The following is a 21,516-nucleotide window of genomic DNA, read 5'->3' as shown; positions in this document are numbered from 1 at the left end:
ACATTGTACTGGGTCAGATGACAGAGTTTAAATAAATGTGATCTGCCGGAAGTATATTTAGTTTTGATCCTTAATATTTGAATTAATATTTCAGTCTACTATACATATTTCAGAAATTCTGTAACATATGTAGATTAAAGAATTTTTAAAGAAACTTTGCAGTTCTCATTCTAGTTTCTGTGGAAGACTGGTTTGCTTTACTTCCCAAACTGGAAAACTTTGCATTTCAAAACAACTTATCAGAAAAAGCAAACTAAAAATACCAGAAAAAAAAATAAGGAAATTACAAAAAAAAAAATAATAAATAAACTAGCTAACAGTATGCAACTTTACAAGTATAGATTTCTAATAGTAATTTGAAAATAACTGTGAGAGAAATAAGGATACCTTCCTCTGTATTTCTAACCACATAATGAAGCAAGACTTGATATATTGTCTGGGCTATCTCACTTTAAACAATAGGGATAATCTCAGCCTGGTGTGTGTGTGTGTGTGTGTGTGTGTGTGTGTGTGTGTGTGTGTGTGTGTGTGTGTGTGTGTGTGTGTGTGTGTGTATTTCACCTCGGTCGCCTGCTGGTCACCCAGCCAGTCTTCCCCACTATGGAGCGAGCTCAGAGCTCCTAGACTGATCTTCGGGTAGGACTGAGACCACAACACACTCCACACACTGGGAAAGCGAGGCCACAATCCCTCGAGAGAGAGAGAGAGAGAGAGAGAGAGAGAGAGAGAGAGAGAGAGAGAGAGAGAGAGAGAGAGAGAGAGAGTGTGTGTGTGTGTGTAATTCACTGTTTGATCTGCTGCAGTCTCTGACGAGATAGCCAGACGTTACCCTACGGAACGAGCTCAGAGCTCATTATTTCCGATCTTGGGATAGGTCTGAGACCAGGCACACACCACACACCGGGACAACAAGGTCACAACTCCTCGATTTACATCCCGTACCTACTCACTGCTAGGTGAACAGGGACTACACGTGAAAGGAGACACACCCAAATATCTCCACCCGGCCGTGTGTGTGTGTGTGTGTGTGTGTGTGTGTGTGTGTGTGTGTGTGTGTGTGTGTGTAATTCACCTTGGTCGCCCGCTAGTCACCCAGCCAGTCTTCCCCATTACAGAGCGAGCTCAGAGCTCATAGACCGATCTTCAGGTAGGACTGAAACCACATCAACACACAACACACACCGGGAAAGCAAGGCCACAACCCCTCGAGTTACATCCTGTACCTGTTTACTGCTAGGTGAACAGGGGCCACACATTAAGAGGCTTGCCCATTTGCCTCGCCGCTTACCAGGACTCGAACCCGGCCCTCTCGATTGTGATTCGAACGTGCTAACCACTACACTACGCAGTGTGTGTGTGTGTGTGTGTGTGTGTGTGTGTGTGTGTGTGTGTGTGTGTGTGTGTGTCACTGTTTGATCTGCTGCAGTCTCTGACGAGACAGCCAGACGTTACCCTACAGAACGAGCTCAGAGCTCATTATTTCTGATCTTCGGATAGGCCTGAGACCAGGCACACACCACACACCGTAACAACAAGGTCACAACTCCTCGATTAACATCCCGTACTTACTCACTGCTAGGTGAACAGGGGCTACACGTGAAAGGAGACATACCCAAATATCTCCACCCGGCCGGGGAATCAAACCCCGGTCCTCTGGCTTGTGAAGCCAGCGCTCTAACCACTGAGCTACCTTGTGTGTGTGTGTGTGTGTGTGTGTGTGTGTGTGTGTGTGTGTGTGTGTGTGTGTGTGTGTGTGTGTGTGTGTGTGTGTGATTCACTGTTTGATCTGCTGCAGTCTCTGACGAGACAGCCAGACGTTACCCTACAGAGCGAGCTCAGAGCTCATTATTTCCGATCTTCGGATAGGCCTGAGACCAGGCACACAACACACACTGGGACAACAAGGTCACAACTCCTCCATTTACATCTCGTACCTACTCACTGCTAGGTGAACAGGGGCTACACGTGAAAGGAGACACACCCAAATATCTCCACCCGGCCGGGGAATCGAACCCCGGTCCTCTGGCTTGTGAAGCCAGCGCTCTAACCACTGAGCTACCGGGTGTGTGTGTGTGTGTGTGTGTGTGTGTGTGTGTGTGTGTGTGTGTGTGTGTGTGTGTGTGTGTGTGTGTGTGTGTTTCATTACTATATCATATAAAATCAATTAACATCCAAAGATGGAAACAATACTTTTCCAACTAGTTTCTCCGAAAGGAAGTAGAACTTTTCTATTTAAATCTTCCAAAATATCACAGAATCATTATCAAATATATTACCTTCAATAGCATATCAGTCAAATGCTTTCAATTCTTTTAAAATTATCAATATCATTTGTCAGTTAAAAACAATTATAGTCACTGGATATTAGCCTCATCAGAGGTGTATGACTGGATAAATCACCAGGTGTAAAATTTGTGTTGCTTATATATAAGAAAATATATAATTATCTAAAATGTTTGCATAAATTCTCTACCTACCAATCTCATTACCAATTCTAAGTTATAAAAATATTTCTCTTAAATTCTATTACCTCCAACACAACACAGTAATGGCAGTAGCTTCTGCCATAGCTGCTGCCTTCACACAGCAGCAGCAACCTGTTCTATGGGTTCACCATTTTGGCAAACCTGATTAGTTGTTGAGTTACCATTTACCTCAACCACTTTTGTCCCATTATCCATTTCCACTACTTGTAAATACATTTCCTTTATAGCAGTGGCCAAGGCAGCAGTTATTTCTTCAGCTGAGAACTTGTTGAGTGTAGGCACGTGGATGAAGGCAGACCGACACTTGTCTTCCACCAGAGACAAGTAGAATGTGAAATCACACAAGAACCTAAAATAAAATTAGAATTACAATTTTTTCCCCTGATTTGAGTATCATCTAACAGGGAAGCAAACTGGAATTATCAAATAAAAATGACATTCCTTAATACATAGCTCACAAGACACAGTAAGGAAATTAGATTGATTGAAGATTTTGAAAGTGAATGACAGTAAATGTAAATTCAAGAAGTATATATTGTAGTGGTATGTAATAGAACAATGAATCTAACTTTCAATAATAACTTTAAAAAAAACTGAGCATTTCAAATTTCTAGGTTTACATGTTACTATAGCTATTATATGTAGAATAGCAAATTGTAAACTGATCAAGAAGGAAAGAAATTAATGCTTGAATGAGTTATGACTGGAATTAGGTGTAAAACTGAAGGTATTGGTAACGGTACAAGTAGATATTATGCTGTTGGTGAGTTGCTGGTGAAGGTAGTGTACAACCCAGTTGTAAAATACCAAGTAAATTTGATGTTTTTGACATCTTTCTACTATGTATTGTTTTGAATGTGTCGAGTTACTGTTCTGAACAACTTGTTAATAAAATCCTATATAATGATTAGGGATTTGTATGAAAAAATTATTATGTAGCAGTGTCCTGATTCTACATGGAATACGTACATAGATTAATTTTACTGATTGCTTTGTATGAATCCTTTGTATGGTGATTGGTGTATGTGGTGGTGGTGGTGATTCATTAGGCACAGTGACATCATCTTCACTGACCAATCACCAGTTGCCTGACCTTAGGTCCAGGGAGCTGGTCATGTTGTGGAGTTAAGCATGTGAGAACAGTTATGGAAAGTGATGATGGGTTATCTGGAGTTTCTTGTTGCAGAGTTGATTCGGTGAGTTACATTAAATATGATTTAAACAGGAATATTTCATATATACATTTGAGTATCAACTTACATTCAAAATATGTTATGTGATAGTGGGAGAGACAGGATAACTGTCAGGCTATTTCAGTATCTGTTGTTTGGCTGCTTGGTTATTTTGTTGGTTCTCACTTGCAAGCCCAGTTACAGCAATAAAAGGTGTGTATATACATATACGAATAGTGTTTCTGCTTTAATTAACTCTTCTTGTAAACATGAGCAAATTTAGTTATCCAGTTTGATAAGCATCATAGTTAAGTGTTTAACGACTTGTTACATTATCTTTTGTTTACTCAGACGTTCTTACACTGCATTGCAGAATAAGTGTGACTTTGTTTCATTTTACATTTGTTAATGTGATCATTGTGTGTGTTAACAGTTCATGCTAAACTTAATAAACTATTGAGGGCAGTCAGGCTATATGTTTTATCCTGGGCTGAGACAACATGAGTGCTTATTAGGCTGAAACACAAAGTATCAGAACAGGAGAGAAGAGGAAATTCAATATATTTCATGGATACATAATAAGGTAACACATATACTCATACATCACATGAGAGATGAGGAATCCCTACTTATGTGGTTGATAGAGTCATCTATCTATCAGTGTAAATGTTAGTGCTGTGAACAGGGAAGATACCATTCCTTATACTACTATTGTGCCAGTGTTTTTGTTTTGTTTACCTTGTTCTTTAGTTTCAAATTTATACCTAACAATTTCTTTAATTAGGGGGATAAAACCATAATTAGAAAGAAATGCTCCCTACCTTCCTGGATCTGTTGATTTCACACATGGTAACTTGACACAAGTAGCTTTGTTCACAGCACTTGAAATTAAGTCCATCCGAATAGAAGATTGGATTACATCACTTCCATCTGAAATATTCAGGTTCAATAGTAATAACATTATTCAGTGCAACACTATCATCAGAACTCACTACCTTGTGTACTACAGTTTTGAAGGAGAACTTTCCATCCATAAAGCCAGTCCACAAGATTGAAGTTGTACAAGAATTACTGCCACTTAGTGCTAGTTTAAAGAAAAAATTTATGTCTTCACATGCCTTAAATCTTGATCTCCTGTATGATAAGCTTATTTTACTTATTGACATGTAAAAAAAATATATATATATATATATATATATATATATATATATATATATATATATATATATATATATATATATATATATATTGATTCACCAGAGCTGGATAATATCCTGGACTTGTGATATTGTAAGTACTTTCTGAATTGTAAGCTAGATTCTCAATTGTAATAAAAAGATATCATCAAATACTATTGTAATATTTATAAAAATCATATACTATGATATATCAACTTTATAAAATTGCTATGTTGAAAGAGTATTGTAAGGATATAAGATAATCATGACAAGCATTACACTGTTCTCTGAAAGGTCCTAGATGGACCAGTAAGAGTATAAAATGAACCAGTCACACACAGTATAATATCAACTAAAAAGAATATGAGTAAAGGTATGAAAAACAGAGAATGGTTCAGAGTTGAGAATTATCTTCATAATAGGAAATATATCATGGAAAAGAATATGATAAAATTACATAGAACAGGTGTTACTATATGATTCACACTGGTATAAATCCATGGACAACAAAAGATCATATTCACACACAGGGAAGATGCTGTCAGCATGACATTACTGGCTGATTTATGCAAAAGTTGTCATCAAAACAGTCATCTTAGCCTAGATCAGACCTAATGATGGTTCACTCCTAATGTTAGTGAAATTCAATAAAAGTTAGTTAGGTAAATTATTATTTTCATAAATATTTCCTTTACCATTTAATTTTATTGTAATATCTTGATCTAAAAATATTTATACACACAAACTCTATTAAAGTTATTCTTCTTTTAATAAAATAAATCCTGCAGTACTTGCCTGGATAACACACAGCGTTCTGTGGCACACACCCGCAGTTGTCTACTCTTACATATCCTGTGTTGTGGGCCAGCTGCTCTAATACCAGGGTTTCTGATATGCCTGACACTCCTACATGAATTGTTAGCTGAAATAAAGCATCACAATATAAAGCATCTGAACATGAGTTGTTACATAAATGACAAGTAAAAGAATTATAAAAAAAAAAGTCATTAAAGCAACTGTTTATCCTAAAACTGCATGCTTTAAGATGCATAAACAAGGAAAATTATGAAATGTGTTTGAAGACATACTGAATTCTAAGTTAATAGCAGGTGCTAAACTCATTTATTACTTCTTAAATAAAAACATAATTCAGTAACTTTCTCCAGTGAAATATGAATATCTGAACCACACACAAAGATTTAAAAAAAATAATAATAACAAACAAAAATAAAGAAAGAAAATCAATATAAATAAATAAAAAAATAAAAATAAGTAAAATAGATATTAAATTTCTTTGTAACTGATTTTTTAACGCCTATTGAAATGAAATGCTTTAAAATATCAGGCAAATTTTTATTTAGAAATTAGTTAATAATCAGTTAATCAATCAATAAGACTCATTTACAAAGAGTTTAAAATCAAGGTTTTATATTGGCAAAGGGTGCCTCAGTAATTCACATAAAAAAGAAAAGGTGTATGTAAATATTGTGTTAACTGCACTTGATTGCATTCTTTGTTTTTTAGGTCAAACCAGAGCAATTAAAATGAAATGTTGGGATACATTCATAAGTCACTTGCTAAGGTAGTAGTGTCTATAGAAATGTTGAAGTTGAAATTTCTACGTAGTTCAGCACAGTATACCTAAACCTTTGGACCAATGACCTAATTAGGTAATTTATGATACACTGTGATGGACCACACTGAAATAACTTGACAAGGCATGTAAATTGAGCTTCCAGTTCATGACCAACACATCAAGATGCCCTCATTGTGAGTCTTTTGATTGATGTGAATAATACAGTGTGGGCACATGTGTTATGAGTGAGCTTGCATCCATTTACTTGGATCAAAACATAGCTATCCAGCATATTCTGTAAAACCAGGACTTAAGTTTTTACTTATTACTGCTCAATTCACAAAGATAAAATTCACCTCAAGTAGATCTAGCAAACAATTCTGCCTAAGAGACATGAGACAATTGTACATCAACTGAAGAAAAATAATTACATTAAAGATGGATACAGACTCCCAGAAGCATAGGTTATCTAGTAAGAAGACAACAGCTGAATAGTAGCAGTGTTAATGTCTCTGGTGAAAGTAATTTTAATGCACATAACGCAGTCAGTGGCAAGACATTTTTGTATGGAAAATGGCACTTCGCTTAAGTGTATATTTCACCCATGTTCAACTTCTATACAAGGTAATTAATAGCTGGTCTCAAGACTTCATCAACAACAATGTATCAACTCAAATAAAGAAATGTACTGCTTACCTTTGGCACTAACTCCTTCCATCTCTGAGGTACAGTCTTCTTAACATAATTATATTCCACTTCCAATATTTCTGTGACCAATCTCACACCTAACTCTTCTTCAAGGTTCCCCTTGGCCAGCAATTCAACAGCTGACTGACTAGCATTAATGGTGTGGCCAGCAAATGGACCAAAACCAGTTACAAATATAACTGGTTTGGAATCTTTAACTGCAGACAGGTTATTTTCCATTTCTGAAAATACAGGTACGTAATCACAGCGAAACTGAAAATCTCTAATCAATAAGCAATGAAAAAAAATACAAGAAACCTAAATCCAAATAATACATAATATTAAACCAAATATATGCAATATCTTGCATCATTATACCATACAGAGGGTGTTTTGACAATGACCCTGCAGCTTCAAGGGAGATAAAATTTAAGTAGTCCTTGTCTAGCACATATAAGACTTCTCAACAGTAAGGCAAAATTGAGCCAACACCAATAATAATGCAAAAATCAATATTCAGAACAACTGATGCAATATGTTTAAACTATGAAAGAAAGAGAATGTCCTTTTCAAAATACAAATATGCAGGAAAGTAAGACAAAATCAATATAATGGCAAGGTTTGTTCACTTTTCTATGAGCTACCATCATGCATTCTTCCTTTTCCCCACAAGTCTCATTTTTTGTAGATTCTGTTGTAGTGTATGTACATTAAATACATACAAATCATCAAAATAATCAATGTCAATGAAATAAGAGGTTAGTTTAATTATATAAAATATGGAATAAAATACATATAGTAAACAAAAATTCAAAGATCAATATCTCCTCCAGGGTGTTCAGAACAGGAATTAATGTTTAGCCTGAGATGACACCATTATATCACAGAATATCTAAGTGCATTTACAATGACTGACTTCTCCTCCACCACCTACTACTAATAACACAATACTACTACTACGACTACTATTACTACTATTACTACTACTTCTCCAAGAGTATTCCTATTATTACCACTGCCACTACTACTATTTTCACAACAATGAGAGGACTGAAGTACTCTGATACAAAGAAGAGACGCATGGAGACTGTTGCAATATCTAACTCCTTGGGGAATATAAAAGAAAAAAGGCATGAAGATAGACTACACTAGACAAAGCTATACTATGTATGCTCTATATTTACATTTTCAGTTCATAAGTCTCAGTTCAGTCAACCATTTGCCACCAACTCTACAGTTTTTTTGTTTTTTTTTTCCCAACTAGTATAATAACATTGCAAGACAGAAATGGATGCAGCATTACAGTGGATTCAGCTATTGAAGTTAGGGTAATGCTGATGAGATAAATAACTATTGACTCCACCTTTTTAGAAGTGCTGTGTGAGTGGAATTCTCCCATACTGGAAATGCATGTAGTACTACCTTTGCATTGAATCATCTGAAAGATGGAACACGAGATGCCTGGCTCAATGGAATCAAATTAGCAGAGACTAGATAAGAAAACTTTTTGAACAGAATCAAAATTAGCAGAGAATAGATATGAAACTTTTGGTTAAAATTTATTATGAGAGAGAAACAAAGAGTATTCCATATAGCAGAGGCATAAGTAAGCTGTCATTAAAGATGAAAAGTGTATTACTGTTAAAAATATACTGATTCTATGCTCTTAATGCATGGATCCATTCATCATCAGTCTCTCATTCAGACATTCCAGCAATATATGAGGTTAGATGCTCTATGGCAGTGATAGCCAAGCTGTGTGCATGGTGCACCTCAGAGTGCACCATGCATTAAGGTTACTTGGAATAATGGGGTACATGGACAGGCTAATGATATGACTAATGTGTATAAGAGTGCACATTAGGGAAAGGTATTTCTGGTAGGAAATTGTGATACTTAAAGAATTTATTCAAAACAAGATTAAATGTATCAAATATTTATATATTATGTATAGTGTATTACTGTATACTCAAACATACCTTGCATCTCATGAGTTTGAGATGTGGGATTTGGCTTTATTATACTTTTACCATTTGTACAACAGCTGGTTAGGTCTAAGTAGTTATTAACTACTTTTAAAATAAGGACTATATGCTTTCAGGAAGTATATACACTTTCAGTTTTAAAACTAAAGAAAATATGAAATATTCATTTATCTTTTTAGTTATCAATCATCATAGACACAGGATATTTCTCTAGAGCTCCCTCAAGGCAGGATTGGCATTAACCCCTTCCCCCCCAATAACATTCCTCACTCCCAAAGAAAAATCAGTCTAAGTGGCTTTTTTGGTATCTTTGAAACTATTTTGATTTCTTTTACATCATATTGATAAGGTTTATATATATATATATATATATATATATATATATATATATATATATATATATATATATATATATATATATATATATATATATATATATATATATATATATATATATATATATATATATATATATATATAAAGATGGCTCCCTACATTTCTAACAAAAGCAACACCTGTCATTTTCTTTATGACAGTTGTCATTGGCAGGAACTGCTTTTGACATGAATCTTGGCCCTGCCTCTTCACTTCTCCCTCCACGTCCCCATTCCCATCATTCTCCCCATCCCACATGTTTCTCATACCTCCTTCATGCATGCATGCATACATAGAGAGAGAGAGAGAGAGAGAGAGAGAGAGAGAGAGAGAGAGAGAGAGAGAGAGAGAGAGAGAGAGAGAGAGAGAGATACAGAGCACTTGAGCATACTAAACTGTTGCTTAAATATTCAGGAAGGAAAATAGATAACATTCTGGGTATAGTAGTAAGTGTAACCAACCTATGAAAATATCAGTTGGACTTACCACATACTCAGATAAACAGGAGTTGTTATTATCAATTTTCTTTCTTGGAAGTTAAACAAGCACATGGTGTGCCTGAATAACAGGTCTCTGTCTCTGTCTCTGTCTCTGTCTCTCTCTCTCTCTCTCTCTCTCTCTCTCTCTCTCTCTCTCTCTCTCTATATATATATATATATATATATATATATATATATATATATATATATATATATATATATATATATATATATATATATATATATATATATATATATAAAGATGGCTCCCTACTTTTCTAACAAAAGCAACACCTGTCATTTTCTTTATGACAGTTGTCATTGGCAGGAACTGCTTTTGACATGAATCTTGGCCCTGCCTCTTCACTTCTCCCTCCACATCCCCATTCCCATCATTCTCCCCATCCCACATGTTTCTCATACCTCCTTCATGCATGCATGCATACATAGAGAGAGAGAGAGAGAGAGAGAGAGAGAGAGAGAGAGAGAGAGAGAGAGAGAGAGAGAGAGAGAGAGAGAGAGAGAGAGAGAGATACAGAGCACTTGAGCATACTAAACTGTTGCTTAAATATTCAGGAAGGAAAATAGATAACATTCTGGGTATAGTAGTAAGTGTAACCAACCTATGAAAATATCAGTTGGACTTACCACATACTCAGATAAACAGGAGTTGTTATTATCAATTTTCTTTCTTGGAAGTTAAACAAGCACATGGTGTGCCTGAATAACAGGTCTCGGTCTCTGTCTCTCTCTCTGTATATATATATATATATATATATATATATATATATATATATATATATATATATATATATATATATATATATATATATATATATATATATATATATATATATATATATATATATATATATATATATATATATATATATATATATCCTATACAGCATAAATCAACACAGACTTTGTCCAACTGTCCTAACCTTTACCAGTGTCTGTCCTCCATATAGCAATTTCAACCTTTCATTCTACTCTATATTACTTTCTAATTGTTTATCAAAACTGATTCACATATATGTGTGAGAAATAAACAAAAATATAAGTAAAATCACCCAAAAATAACAATAACATCCAAAAACAATAAATCTCACCTGAAAAAATGGTTGATTACATTTTTAAAAAGCCTGTTTCTTTTTTTTCAAACTCAGTCTTTAGTGGCCAAGAATTTAAAATGTTGTGAGACACTGGTCTACATATATATAACAACTCTTCACTGATGAGTACTGTTGGGAACGTTGTCCAGAAAAAATCATATAATAAATGGCATAAGATCATGAACATAAAAGTGTATAGAATATTATGAAAGAGTACCAATAAGAGTGTGTGATAATCCTTTTTATGGACTCCACTACTAATATATGAGGTGTCTCATCAGTCAAGTAATCTACTTTAAGATATACTTCTAGTCACTTTATTTAATTTATTTTGTGAGTCATCCAGGTGGTTTAAATGTGTGGTGAGTTATAATACAATAATAACACTGTATGGTGCAAGGTGCATATGATGCCTGAATATTGTCAGTAAGCCTATTGTGGTGAACTATTATTTGTAATATCTGAGCATTCAAATATGTAGACCAAGTCTCACTCTCTCCCTGTTTCCATAATTATTATACACTACTTCATCCCTAACCTGAATACATTATATAAAATATCTAAAAGCACACCATCACATACAGTCTGTGTCATATATAATCAATATAATTTCTAGGGATGCACTTCTTGTATCATAATGAAAGATAAATATATTATGTACACTTGTGAATCAAAAAAAGATCTTATCCTGAAGAACTCCCATGACACAATAAATATTTTCTCAACATATATTACACACAAGATACATACTAATATGCATGCTAAAGATAGATGAAAATTATAGATATAATTCATTAATATTCAAATATTTTTAAAAGACAAATAATAAGTTGTCATTACTTTAATTTTGGTTATATATATTGTCTAAACCTATCAAACCTGACAACCACGACTGCTCTTCACTCAACTGTTACTCCCTTATCCGTTACCTAATGTCACTTTTTTTAATACCTAGTTATGTTTTCATGTAGTACTATTGTTATAATATTAAAACAAAGACACAAGTGAAACTATCTCAGAATGAGGAGAAAAAGGTATGATATATATATATATATATATATATATATATATATATATATATATATATATATATATATATATATATATATATATATATATATATATATATATGGCAGTTGGATCTATCATACTGATTCAGCCACATTGAACAGTATTTTACATAACTCTTCTGACTATGAGTAGTATGATATAATGGCTTAGATTGTGTGCCCTCAGCATCCGCTTGTGCCTCAGCATTTATTTGCACATGCTCTACTCAGGTAAAGTCATGTTGCCTCATCCTGTCATTCTCAGGGTTGCGAAGCACTTTCAGCTTTCATCTTTGGACATTTTGTTGAATTTAATTTTCCTTCATTTATATTAGTTATTTTCTAAACCAACGAACTTTACCAATGATGGGAATGTTCCAGAAAATATTCAATTATTATTGGGTATCTATTTGGTTGCTAATCTCATATGTAGTACATATATTGTAAATTCATGAAAATTTCAAATATAGTTATATATATATATATATATATATATATATATATATATATATATATATATATATATATATATATATATATATATATATATATAGAACATTCCCATCATTGGTAAAGTTCATTGGTTTAGAAAATAACTAATATAAATGAAGGAAAATTAAATTCAACAAAATGTCCAAAGATGAAAGCTGAAAGTGCTTTGCAACCCTGAGAATGACAGGATGAGGCAACATGACTTTACCTGAGTAGAGCATGTGCAAATAAATGCTGAGGCACAAGCGGATGCTGAGGGCACACAATCTAAGCCATTATATCATACTACTCATAGTCAGAAGAGTTATGTAAAATACTGTTCAATGTGGCTGAATCAGTATGATAGATCCAACTGCCAGGCTCATCTACAACAGGACCACTTTGTACAATGCGAGCCTGAACAATAGAATGAAAGTTCAATGACAGACATCTGAGTAGGAAGGGTGTGGATGTGCTGAGTGGATGTCTGGAGGGGGGAGTTGGGATGGAGTGTAGGGGGTGAGGAAGCAAATGCATTCCAGAAGAAAGATGCTAGACATAAATTAGATAGGATAAACAGAGATAGTGAAAAGATTAGGAAAGATTTCCAGGTGCAAATAGGAGAGAATAAGATTAGGATTCCAAATAAGGAGACAGCATCTAGGAAGGTAGCAGGACTTAAATGTTTTTATGTAAATGCCAGGAGTCTTAGGAACAAAAAGGACGAGTTATCTAGTTATATAGTTGAGGAGGACTTAGATGTTGTATGTGTCACAGAGGCATGGGTAAATGAGGAAAAGTTTAGGAAAATAGGAAAGAATATGAAGTAGATGGATACATTATGTATTTACACCAGAGAATTGGTAGGATAGGTGGAGGAGTAGTTATTTATGTTAAAAAATCCTTCATTTCCAGTCAGGTTAATGGTATTAAGGTAGATAACAGAGTAGAGTCCTTATGGCTGGATGTTAGAGTAAACAAAAGTAAGGTTATTAGAGTAGGAGCTTTTATAGGCCACCTAACCAGTCAGCAGATGTAGACAACCTTATGGTAGATGAGATAAATAGGGGTGTACTAGTCAGACAATTATCTTAGGGATTTTAATCTTAAGTCAGTAAACTGGGAGAGGATGGTAGGAGATGCTAGTGAAAATAAGTTTATGGAAAGTTTTCAGGATAACTATTTAGTGCAGATGGTAGATAAACCTACTAGGGGGAGGAAGGTTTTAGACATAGTACTAACAAATATTGAGCATTGTTTAAAGGAAGTTGAGGTAGGAGAGACTTTAGCAAACAGTGACCATCATATAATTAGATTTATCATTAATTCCAGTAGGGATAATATAGTGAATAAGACTAGAGTCCCAAACTATCAGAAAGGCAATTATGGTAGGTTACGTCAGTTATTAGGAGAGGTAAACTGGGAAGATAGTTTTGGAAATAAAACTGCACAGGAGATGTGGGATATTTTTAAGGTTGTAGTAAAGGGTATAGTGATGCAGTGTATCCCTTACAAAGATATAAGGCAGAGAAACAGGAAGCCATTATGGTGGACTCATGAGATAGGTAGCCAGATCAGAGAGAAGAAGAGGGCATACAGAGAGTTGCAGAAAAGTGGGAAGATGTAGATTTGATTAGGTACAGACAGGTCAGAGATGATTTGAGTAAGGTTATAAAAAAGTAAAAGGCAGGCAGAGATAAAACTAGCTAGAGCTGGGAGTAAAGATCCCAAAAATTATATAGTTATTACAAGGTCAGTGATAAAAGAAATAAGGATAGGATTGGACCACTCAGAAAAGATGGTGTAGTAGTGGATCAAAATGAAGACATAGTAGAATTATTGAATGAACAATTTTCTTCAGTATTTACTAGGAAAGAATAGGAAATCCTGTTACAAACAGTGCGACGAGTAGTTTAAGAGCTTTAGAAAATATTGATATAAAACCGGGAATTATTAGGAAATTTATTCTTGAACTAGACGATAGGAAAGCTAGTGGTCCTGATGAGCTACATGCCAGAGTACTTAGGGAGGGTGTAGACAGTATTTCTGAAGCACTTAAGTTAATCTTTGAAAGATCACTTAGGTTTGCTGAGATACCTCAGGACTGGAAGTTAGCTAATGTTACTCCAATATTTAAAAAGGTAGGAAGGATGATGCGAATAATTATAGACCGATCAGTTTAACTAGTATAGTATGTAAGATACTAGAGAAAATCATTAAGGGTAGTATTTGGGAGCATTTAAATGAGAATAGATTAATTAGAGATACCCAACATGGCTTTAGATCAGGGAGGTCCTGTCTTACAAATTTGCTCGATATCTTAGAATATATTACCAAGGAGTTAGATGATGGAAATAGCATAGATGTTATATATCTAGATTTTAGCAAGGCGTTTGATAAGGTACCGCATAGGAGGCTAGTGTACAAATTGAGACTACATGGGATAGGGGTAGGTTAGTTGATTGGATTAGTGAATGGCTTTCTGATAGGAAACAGAGAGTAGTATTAAATGGGGCAATGTCTGAGTGGAAGGAAGTGGTTAGTGGGGTACCCCAAGGATCAGTGCTAGGACCTCTTCTTTTCTTGGTGTACATTAACGATTTAGATATAGGAATTAGTAGCAAAGTATCAAAGTTTGCAGATGATACTAAGATAGCATGTGCAGTACAGGGTGAAAAGGACAATTACAGAATACAACGAGACCTGGACAGGCATGGGCAGACAGGTGGCAGATGGAGTTTAATTCTAAAAAGTGTCAGGTTATGCATTTAGGTAAAGACAACACAAACTTTAACTATGAGATGGAGGGATGTTGGCTAGAGGCAGTAGAGGAAGAAAAGGATTTAGGAGTAGTGATAGACAGGACTATGAAATTTTCAAAGCAATGTTTAGAAGCAAGAAATAGGGCAAATAGGATCCTGGGTTTTATAAATAGAAATGTTAGTTATAAAAGTAAGGAAGTGGTGCGTAGCTTATATAATTCCTATGTTAGGCCCCATTTAGAGTATTGCATACAGGCCTGGTCACCCCACTATAGGCAGGATATCAACATGTTAGAAGCAGTTCAGAGAAGAGCAACTAGGATGATACCAGCATTAAAGCGCCTGGAGTATAGAGATAGATTAAAGGAATTAAACATGTTTTCATTTGAGAGGAGATGTATAAGAGGGGATATGATAGAGTTATTTAAAATGTTCTCAGATACAAACTATATAGATGTGAGATCTTTCTTTACCTTAGAGGAAGGAAATAGGACTAGAAATCATGGCAGGAAGATTAGAAAGCAAGGCTGCAGGTTAGATATAAGAAAATATTTCTTTAGTCATAGAGTGGTAGACTTCTGGAATGCATTGCCAGAGACGGTTGTAAATAGCACTAGTTTGACAATGTTTAAAAACAGATTAGATAAACACTTAAATTTATTAGATTTATAATTATGTATAGCACTGCATGATAGTTTTATAAGAAATTTACTATAGTTAAATAAGACATGATCCCCATGTATGGGGACCACAAATTGTAGAGGATTTCGCTGCAGGACTTAGCCCTGTTAATGGGCCAAATATTTAGAATTAGTATATAATGTATTGTGTACTTGTAAGTGTATCTTTAAGTACTGATGACGAGGTCGCTGTGCGACTGGTACAGGATAACCTAGATGGGCCCTGGTGGCCCTTTGTTATCCTATTATTTATGTTATGTTATGTTATGTTACATGCAGTATTTCAGGAAATACATAGCCAGTCGTGGGAATTAAGTATGAGTTAAGGAAATTAGCCCCTGTACAACTGCTGCTTTACATGATGACAGAAGGAATGGCATGTGACTTTAAGACAGTTCATGGTTCCAGATGCTGATTTCTAAATACTAAATAAATACCACTTCCTTTCTTGTTTTGTTGTTTCTTGACATTTAATAAGGTTACTAAATTGACATTTTATCACACAGTTGTACTATTCATATTTTTAGAAAATATATACACAAATAATATATAAAAAAAAAAGTAGTATATAATAAGCCACATGAATCACAATTATAGATACCAAGGTGAAGAAATAAATTAGTAGAATTAAATAGAAAAATCAAAACACAGATATACTAAGAAATTCAAAATCTTATCTTTCATCTCTAGGCCAACATATTCATACACCTTTTCACATTCAAAAGTGGATATTATGATATTTTATAAATTTATTGAATTAATTCAGTTATTAGATTATTCAAAACTTTACAAGATCAATTAGGTTAAAAATATTTCACAATCTAGAGAATGCTGCTCACTGAAAAAATACTGCTGATTGTAGGATGACTTTGATTAACAAGCTCCTGTCGCAAATCTATCATATATCAATAGCCTTATCACCTTATCTGACTATTTCTGGCTGAGGCATATTCATACCGACTTATTACATTGTCACCCTCCTTACCTATACAGTGACTGAATTACCTTCATGCTGTCACTATTCTAACCTTACTATTTACAACATACACAATGGTACACACGAATCATACGTTAATCTGTTCCTACCTTGACAAAGACCATTAACTTAGCCTTTACAATGCCTGGCACATTTTGCTACCATCACCTAACTATAACTATTAAAAAGACCCTTTTTTGTACTGTTATTTCTTACAATCTTGGCTGGGCATCCCTTATTAATTTTACTTGAAGAACAACAAACACAAGAAAGCACTTGGCTACTAGAAAACTAGTCATCTCCACTGACGTGCGAGTTACCCAGTTGTTGCACAAGATTTGCTAAGTTGAGAAAAATGTACCCCAGCACAGGGGGTTGTAATAATAATAGTAATTTCTAGGCACTAATTATTTATATTTCAGCAAAATATGGGATTTCTTAAAATCATGATGTACAGCAGTGGGTATATATAATAGGTATGGAATACTCAGTGCAGTGTAATTCAGGTTTCAGAGTACGTACCAGCAAATAATGGGTACATAGCGGGATACAATGGCCACCCTTGCCATGTAAAACATTACCTGATTAAAGTACTACTAAATGTATATTCTACTTTTAAATGTGCATAGTACGTACATTCAAAAGCAGAAGTATGTACTATATCCAAACGTCATGTTAATATTAATAAAGTATAGCAATAGAATGAAGTGACAAACTTCCCCCGTACCTGTTTAATACATGTAGTACAAGTTTCTTATATGTGATGTCCTCCTCGCACACTGGTCGCTGACCCACTGACAGTCAGGTGCTTCCCAATGTCGTCACCCTCTCCAGTGCGCCCCACCCCCCACTTGAGCTTGAGCTTGAGTTGGGAGTCACCCAGCACTTGCTGTCGGTGTAACCTTTGGATCGGCGTTCTCCCATACACACCTGGAAATGGAAGAGTGGGGCAGGAAGTCTGAAGCATTAATGCTTTCCCTCCCTCCCCCCTCCCTCATCATTCATCACATTCACACCTGTTCCCCATCCCCATCCCTGTCCCTGAGGGGTTCCTGCCTTTCAATAATTCTCATACGTTCCCTCCAGGCACTCTCCAAGAAATTTTTCACACCCTCAATCATCACCCGACCATTTACCTGTCTCTCAACACACAGCAGGTACTCCATCCATTCCCTAGCATTCCTCTCTCTCATCTCACTACATGCTTCTACTCCTATCTCTTCTGTCACTACACCTAACATCCTGTCTCTTGCACACCCATACCCCTCACACTCCAGCATCAAATGTTCTACTGTCTCATCCACTCACTCTCTAGGGATGGCAGTTTCGGTCCGAGTAGTACTCGGTTTACTCGGTTTTTGGATTTGAGTGAGTACTACTCGGTTTACTCGGTTTTCTTAATTCAATTACATGTTCAATTTATGCGTTGAAAATGTAATACAGACCTTCAAACTAAAGAGTAAAGATTTTTTTTCGGTATTTTGTTGGGGAAGAAGGCGGTGCATGCTGCACAACCACCCAGACATTAATGGAATAGTCCAATTCCTAAGAACAAGTTTAACAGTGCCAACAGTCCAACACACGGGCTTGGGTGAAGGAAAGAGAGACCTGTACGAGTACACGACGAGTAAGCTTACGCAGTCAGTTCACAGTTGGCAGTTAGTAGTGGTGGGCAAGTACCGCTAATTTCAGTACCGGTGTCACATGCCAAAGTGTGGCCCGTGACAAAATGTTTAGTTGCGTCTTCTGCGCATGCGCGGCCCGGGAGCGAACGACAGACACTATTATGTCATGCCTATAGCTATGACAGAATGTAACAAGTGATATTGTGTGAATTTAAACAATTCGATTTCTTTTTTTTTTCTTTTAATATTACAGTAGCCATTGGCTTTCAGCATGTATCGGTGGAAAGACTAGTGCCTCACTATGGTAGAAAAAGAACCAAAGAGCAGAAATATCACTATTTGTTTGATATGGGTGGCCTAAAATATGTTGTGACTGAAAACAGCGTCTCGCCGAGTTACCGCGGCTCGGCCGGCGGAATGAGGCAGCGGGCCAGTGGCACGCGCTGCTGGTACCGCGGTACCAACTACCGAGTACCAGTACCAGTAGGAGCGTACCGAGACTACCGAGACGTTAATGATACTGACACCTTAACTTACCGGGACGGGAGTCCCGCGCGGGGTGCGAGCCACGCGGCCGGAAACTGAAGAAAGAGTGGTATCACTGAGTCAGTTATCAATGAGTATTGACCATTGACCACAATTATTTTGTTTTTATTATCATGAGTACATGCATACATACATACATACATACATACACAAGAAGATAATCAATATGATGAAAATTTGGTAATGCATTATATATATCATAAATGATGCAGCACTATGCCACGGTTGATGAAAAATAACGGCACTAACTACCCCTAACGGCCTCAGTCGTCAAGGACGATAGGGATGCTGACAGTTGACTTGACACCTTCCTCACACAACTGAGAGGCCCCGCGTTCGATTCCTAAGCGGGATGAGATAATTTGGGCTTGTCTGTAATATTCGTACACTTAATCCTATGTGTAGTAGTAGTAGTAGTAGTAGTAGTAGTAGTAGTAGTAGTAGTAGTAGTAGTAGTAGTAATAGCAGTAGTAGTAGTAGTAGTAGTAGTAGTAGTAGTAGTAGTAGTAGTAGTAGTAGTAGTAGTAGTAGTAGTAGTAGCAGCAGCAGCAGCAGCAGCAGTAGTAGTAGTAATAGAAGTAGCAGTAGTAGTAGTAGTAGAAGTAGAAATGCAATGGTAAAATGCCGGCCAACTGCAGTGTTACTGCACCGCCAGACGCCAGTCCGCCAGACCGCCACCCGTCCCGGCCACCGATCCGCCGTGTGGTGCCGACACATTATTCATTCTTAGCGGTAGGAAGCAGCAGAGTCCCGGCACAGACGCTAGACGGTACAAGCGTCAAGCGGTACCGGAAATGATGCCGGCACATTCAGTTGTACCAGTACAGATGCGTCTCGCCGAGCTACCGAGACCGCGCCGACGCGCCAGGGCAGCCAGTCGGTACCAGTGTGGAGCGGTACCGAGAGTGAGAATGACTCAATGTTACCGTCTTACCCATCACCGCTCGCCTTGAGCCACCTCCACGCTGTATACAATTTGCTCAGTACCGTTTCGGCTATTTACCGGTACGGAAAATTTTACCGGTACAGTACCGTTAAGGCTGGTACTGGTACCGGAACTTGCCCACCAGTCCGTGAGCCGCGCTGCACTTGGCAGGACAAGGCGCTGGCCGTGAGGGACAGTGAGTGGTGGAGATGAAGATACCGATAATAGTGATATCTATAGTAGCGAAGAGAATATTGTGTGTGTAGCCTCTCAGTAATCAGAGGTTAACTATTTAAACATGGTTGAGGACACAAAGTGGACAGTGGAGTGTGGGTGCCTGCTAGTGACACGGACAGCCGCCGCCGAGCAGTCTTTGGCTAACGTAAGTAATATATTGGTGTAACTCATCATTTCACGGTGGTGCCATGTCATAACCTAACGTTGGTAACCTCCAGGACAACATATCAGTGAACTAACACCTGCACATACTTATAAAACCAAATAATTCAAATCTTGAAAACGTAAACAAACCGATCCCTGACCCGCCGCCTCTCTCTCAGCCATTATCTGCCTCATCTCTCACTCATTACAGGCCAGACAGGTCACAAAGTGGACCCATAGGCCTAATCTTTCATGTCAGTTGTTGAGATATATCCGCAATTACCTGATTTGTGTGCTATGGAGGCTCAGTGAGAAGAAGCGGGCCTACCCATGACGTCACGAGCCCCAGGCTGTGACGTCATCACCAGCTCCCGCCCAAAATGCCGGTCCCAGATGCTCGACTTCCACTATTATTTATATTTGTCTCAGTTCATTTATTTCGAGTCACAAGTGCCTTTTAAGGGTTTCTAATGATAGTTCGCAGTGTTTTACGTGTCTTCCATGCTTGAGTTGAGTGAAGTACGGTGATGTAGAGGGTGTTTATGACTTGAATGGGAGGGCCAAAATACGCTAAAATTTTTACCTCCGCTATCTGTGATTTTTTATTTGAGGTTGTAGCGAAGTGTTTGTGTTTTCAAAAGATGGTTTATCATGAGAAAAGTGTGCAAGGCTCCTGAGAAGTTAAAGATGTGGACTTTAAGAATGATATGTAGTCCTGTTAATATTGTAAACAACGTCATTTTTAAATATTATTTTTCTAATAGGGCGAGTTGCCAGGTTTTGATATATCGAAATGATAGTCATAATTTTTGAAAAACGTTATCGATTCAGTTGAATGAAATTGGTGGGCTTTGAAATTGTGTTTAAGCAAGTCGAAGTTCTAATACTTTATTTAGTATATTTTTGAGCTATTTTATTATTCCTTTTCTCGGCAATGTTTTTGTATTTTAGAAGTTAGTTTCGATTGATAACGAGTCAGAATTTTATAACATTCGTGTCCAGCTGCCTTTTGGGAATCCTCATTTTCAAAATGATTTGCGTAACGAAT

General features: G+C 36.4%; 1 protein-coding gene across 2 annotated transcripts; it reads right to left on the bottom strand.

The window, feature by feature from the left end:
• Positions 1 to 2,030: 2,030 nt before the first annotated feature.
• On the bottom strand, positions 2,031 to 18,004 carry LOC123517653 (pyroglutamyl-peptidase 1-like). Of its 2 annotated transcripts, XM_045277967.1 has the most exons (6): positions 17,719 to 18,004; positions 8,463 to 8,537; positions 7,109 to 7,341; positions 5,632 to 5,758; positions 4,480 to 4,588; positions 2,031 to 2,835 (listed from the first exon to the last, which is right to left on the bottom strand). In XM_045277967.1, the coding sequence occupies exons 3-6, from the start codon at positions 7,337 to 7,339 to the stop codon at positions 2,580 to 2,582; spliced, it is 723 nt and encodes a 240-aa protein (XP_045133902.1). In that variant the 5' UTR covers positions 7,340 to 7,341; positions 8,463 to 8,537; positions 17,719 to 18,004; the 3' UTR covers positions 2,031 to 2,579. The 2 variants fall into 2 exon arrangements, with proteins under 2 accessions (XP_045133902.1, XP_045133903.1); XM_045277968.1 differs by lacking the exon at positions 8,463 to 8,537 and having other exon boundaries at positions 2,032 to 2,835; positions 17,719 to 18,000.
• Between the last annotated feature and the right edge of the window lie 3,512 nt (positions 18,005 to 21,516).

This window comes from Portunus trituberculatus, chromosome 42 (assembly GCF_017591435.1).
Source record: "Portunus trituberculatus isolate SZX2019 chromosome 42, ASM1759143v1, whole genome shotgun sequence".
Taxonomy (NCBI): Eukaryota; Metazoa; Arthropoda; class Malacostraca; order Decapoda; family Portunidae; genus Portunus; species Portunus trituberculatus.
Note: the sequence above shows the minus strand (reverse complement) of the source record. Positions and strands in the feature narration are given on the sequence as shown.

Excerpts from the sequence above, each read along its gene's own strand:
- LOC123517653 (XM_045277967.1), bottom strand. The coding sequence starts at position 7,339 with ATGGAAAATAACCTGTCTGCAGTTAAAGATTCCAAACCAGTTATATTT. Across the intron at positions 5,759-7,108 it reads GGAAGGAGTTAGTGCCAAAG|CTAACAATTCATGTAGGAGT; the intron begins GTAAGCAGTACA and ends GCTTTATTTCAG. Across the intron at positions 4,589-5,631 it reads GAACGCTGTGTGTTATCCAG|ATGGAAGTGATGTAATCCAA; the intron begins GCAAGTACTGCA and ends TGAATATTTCAG.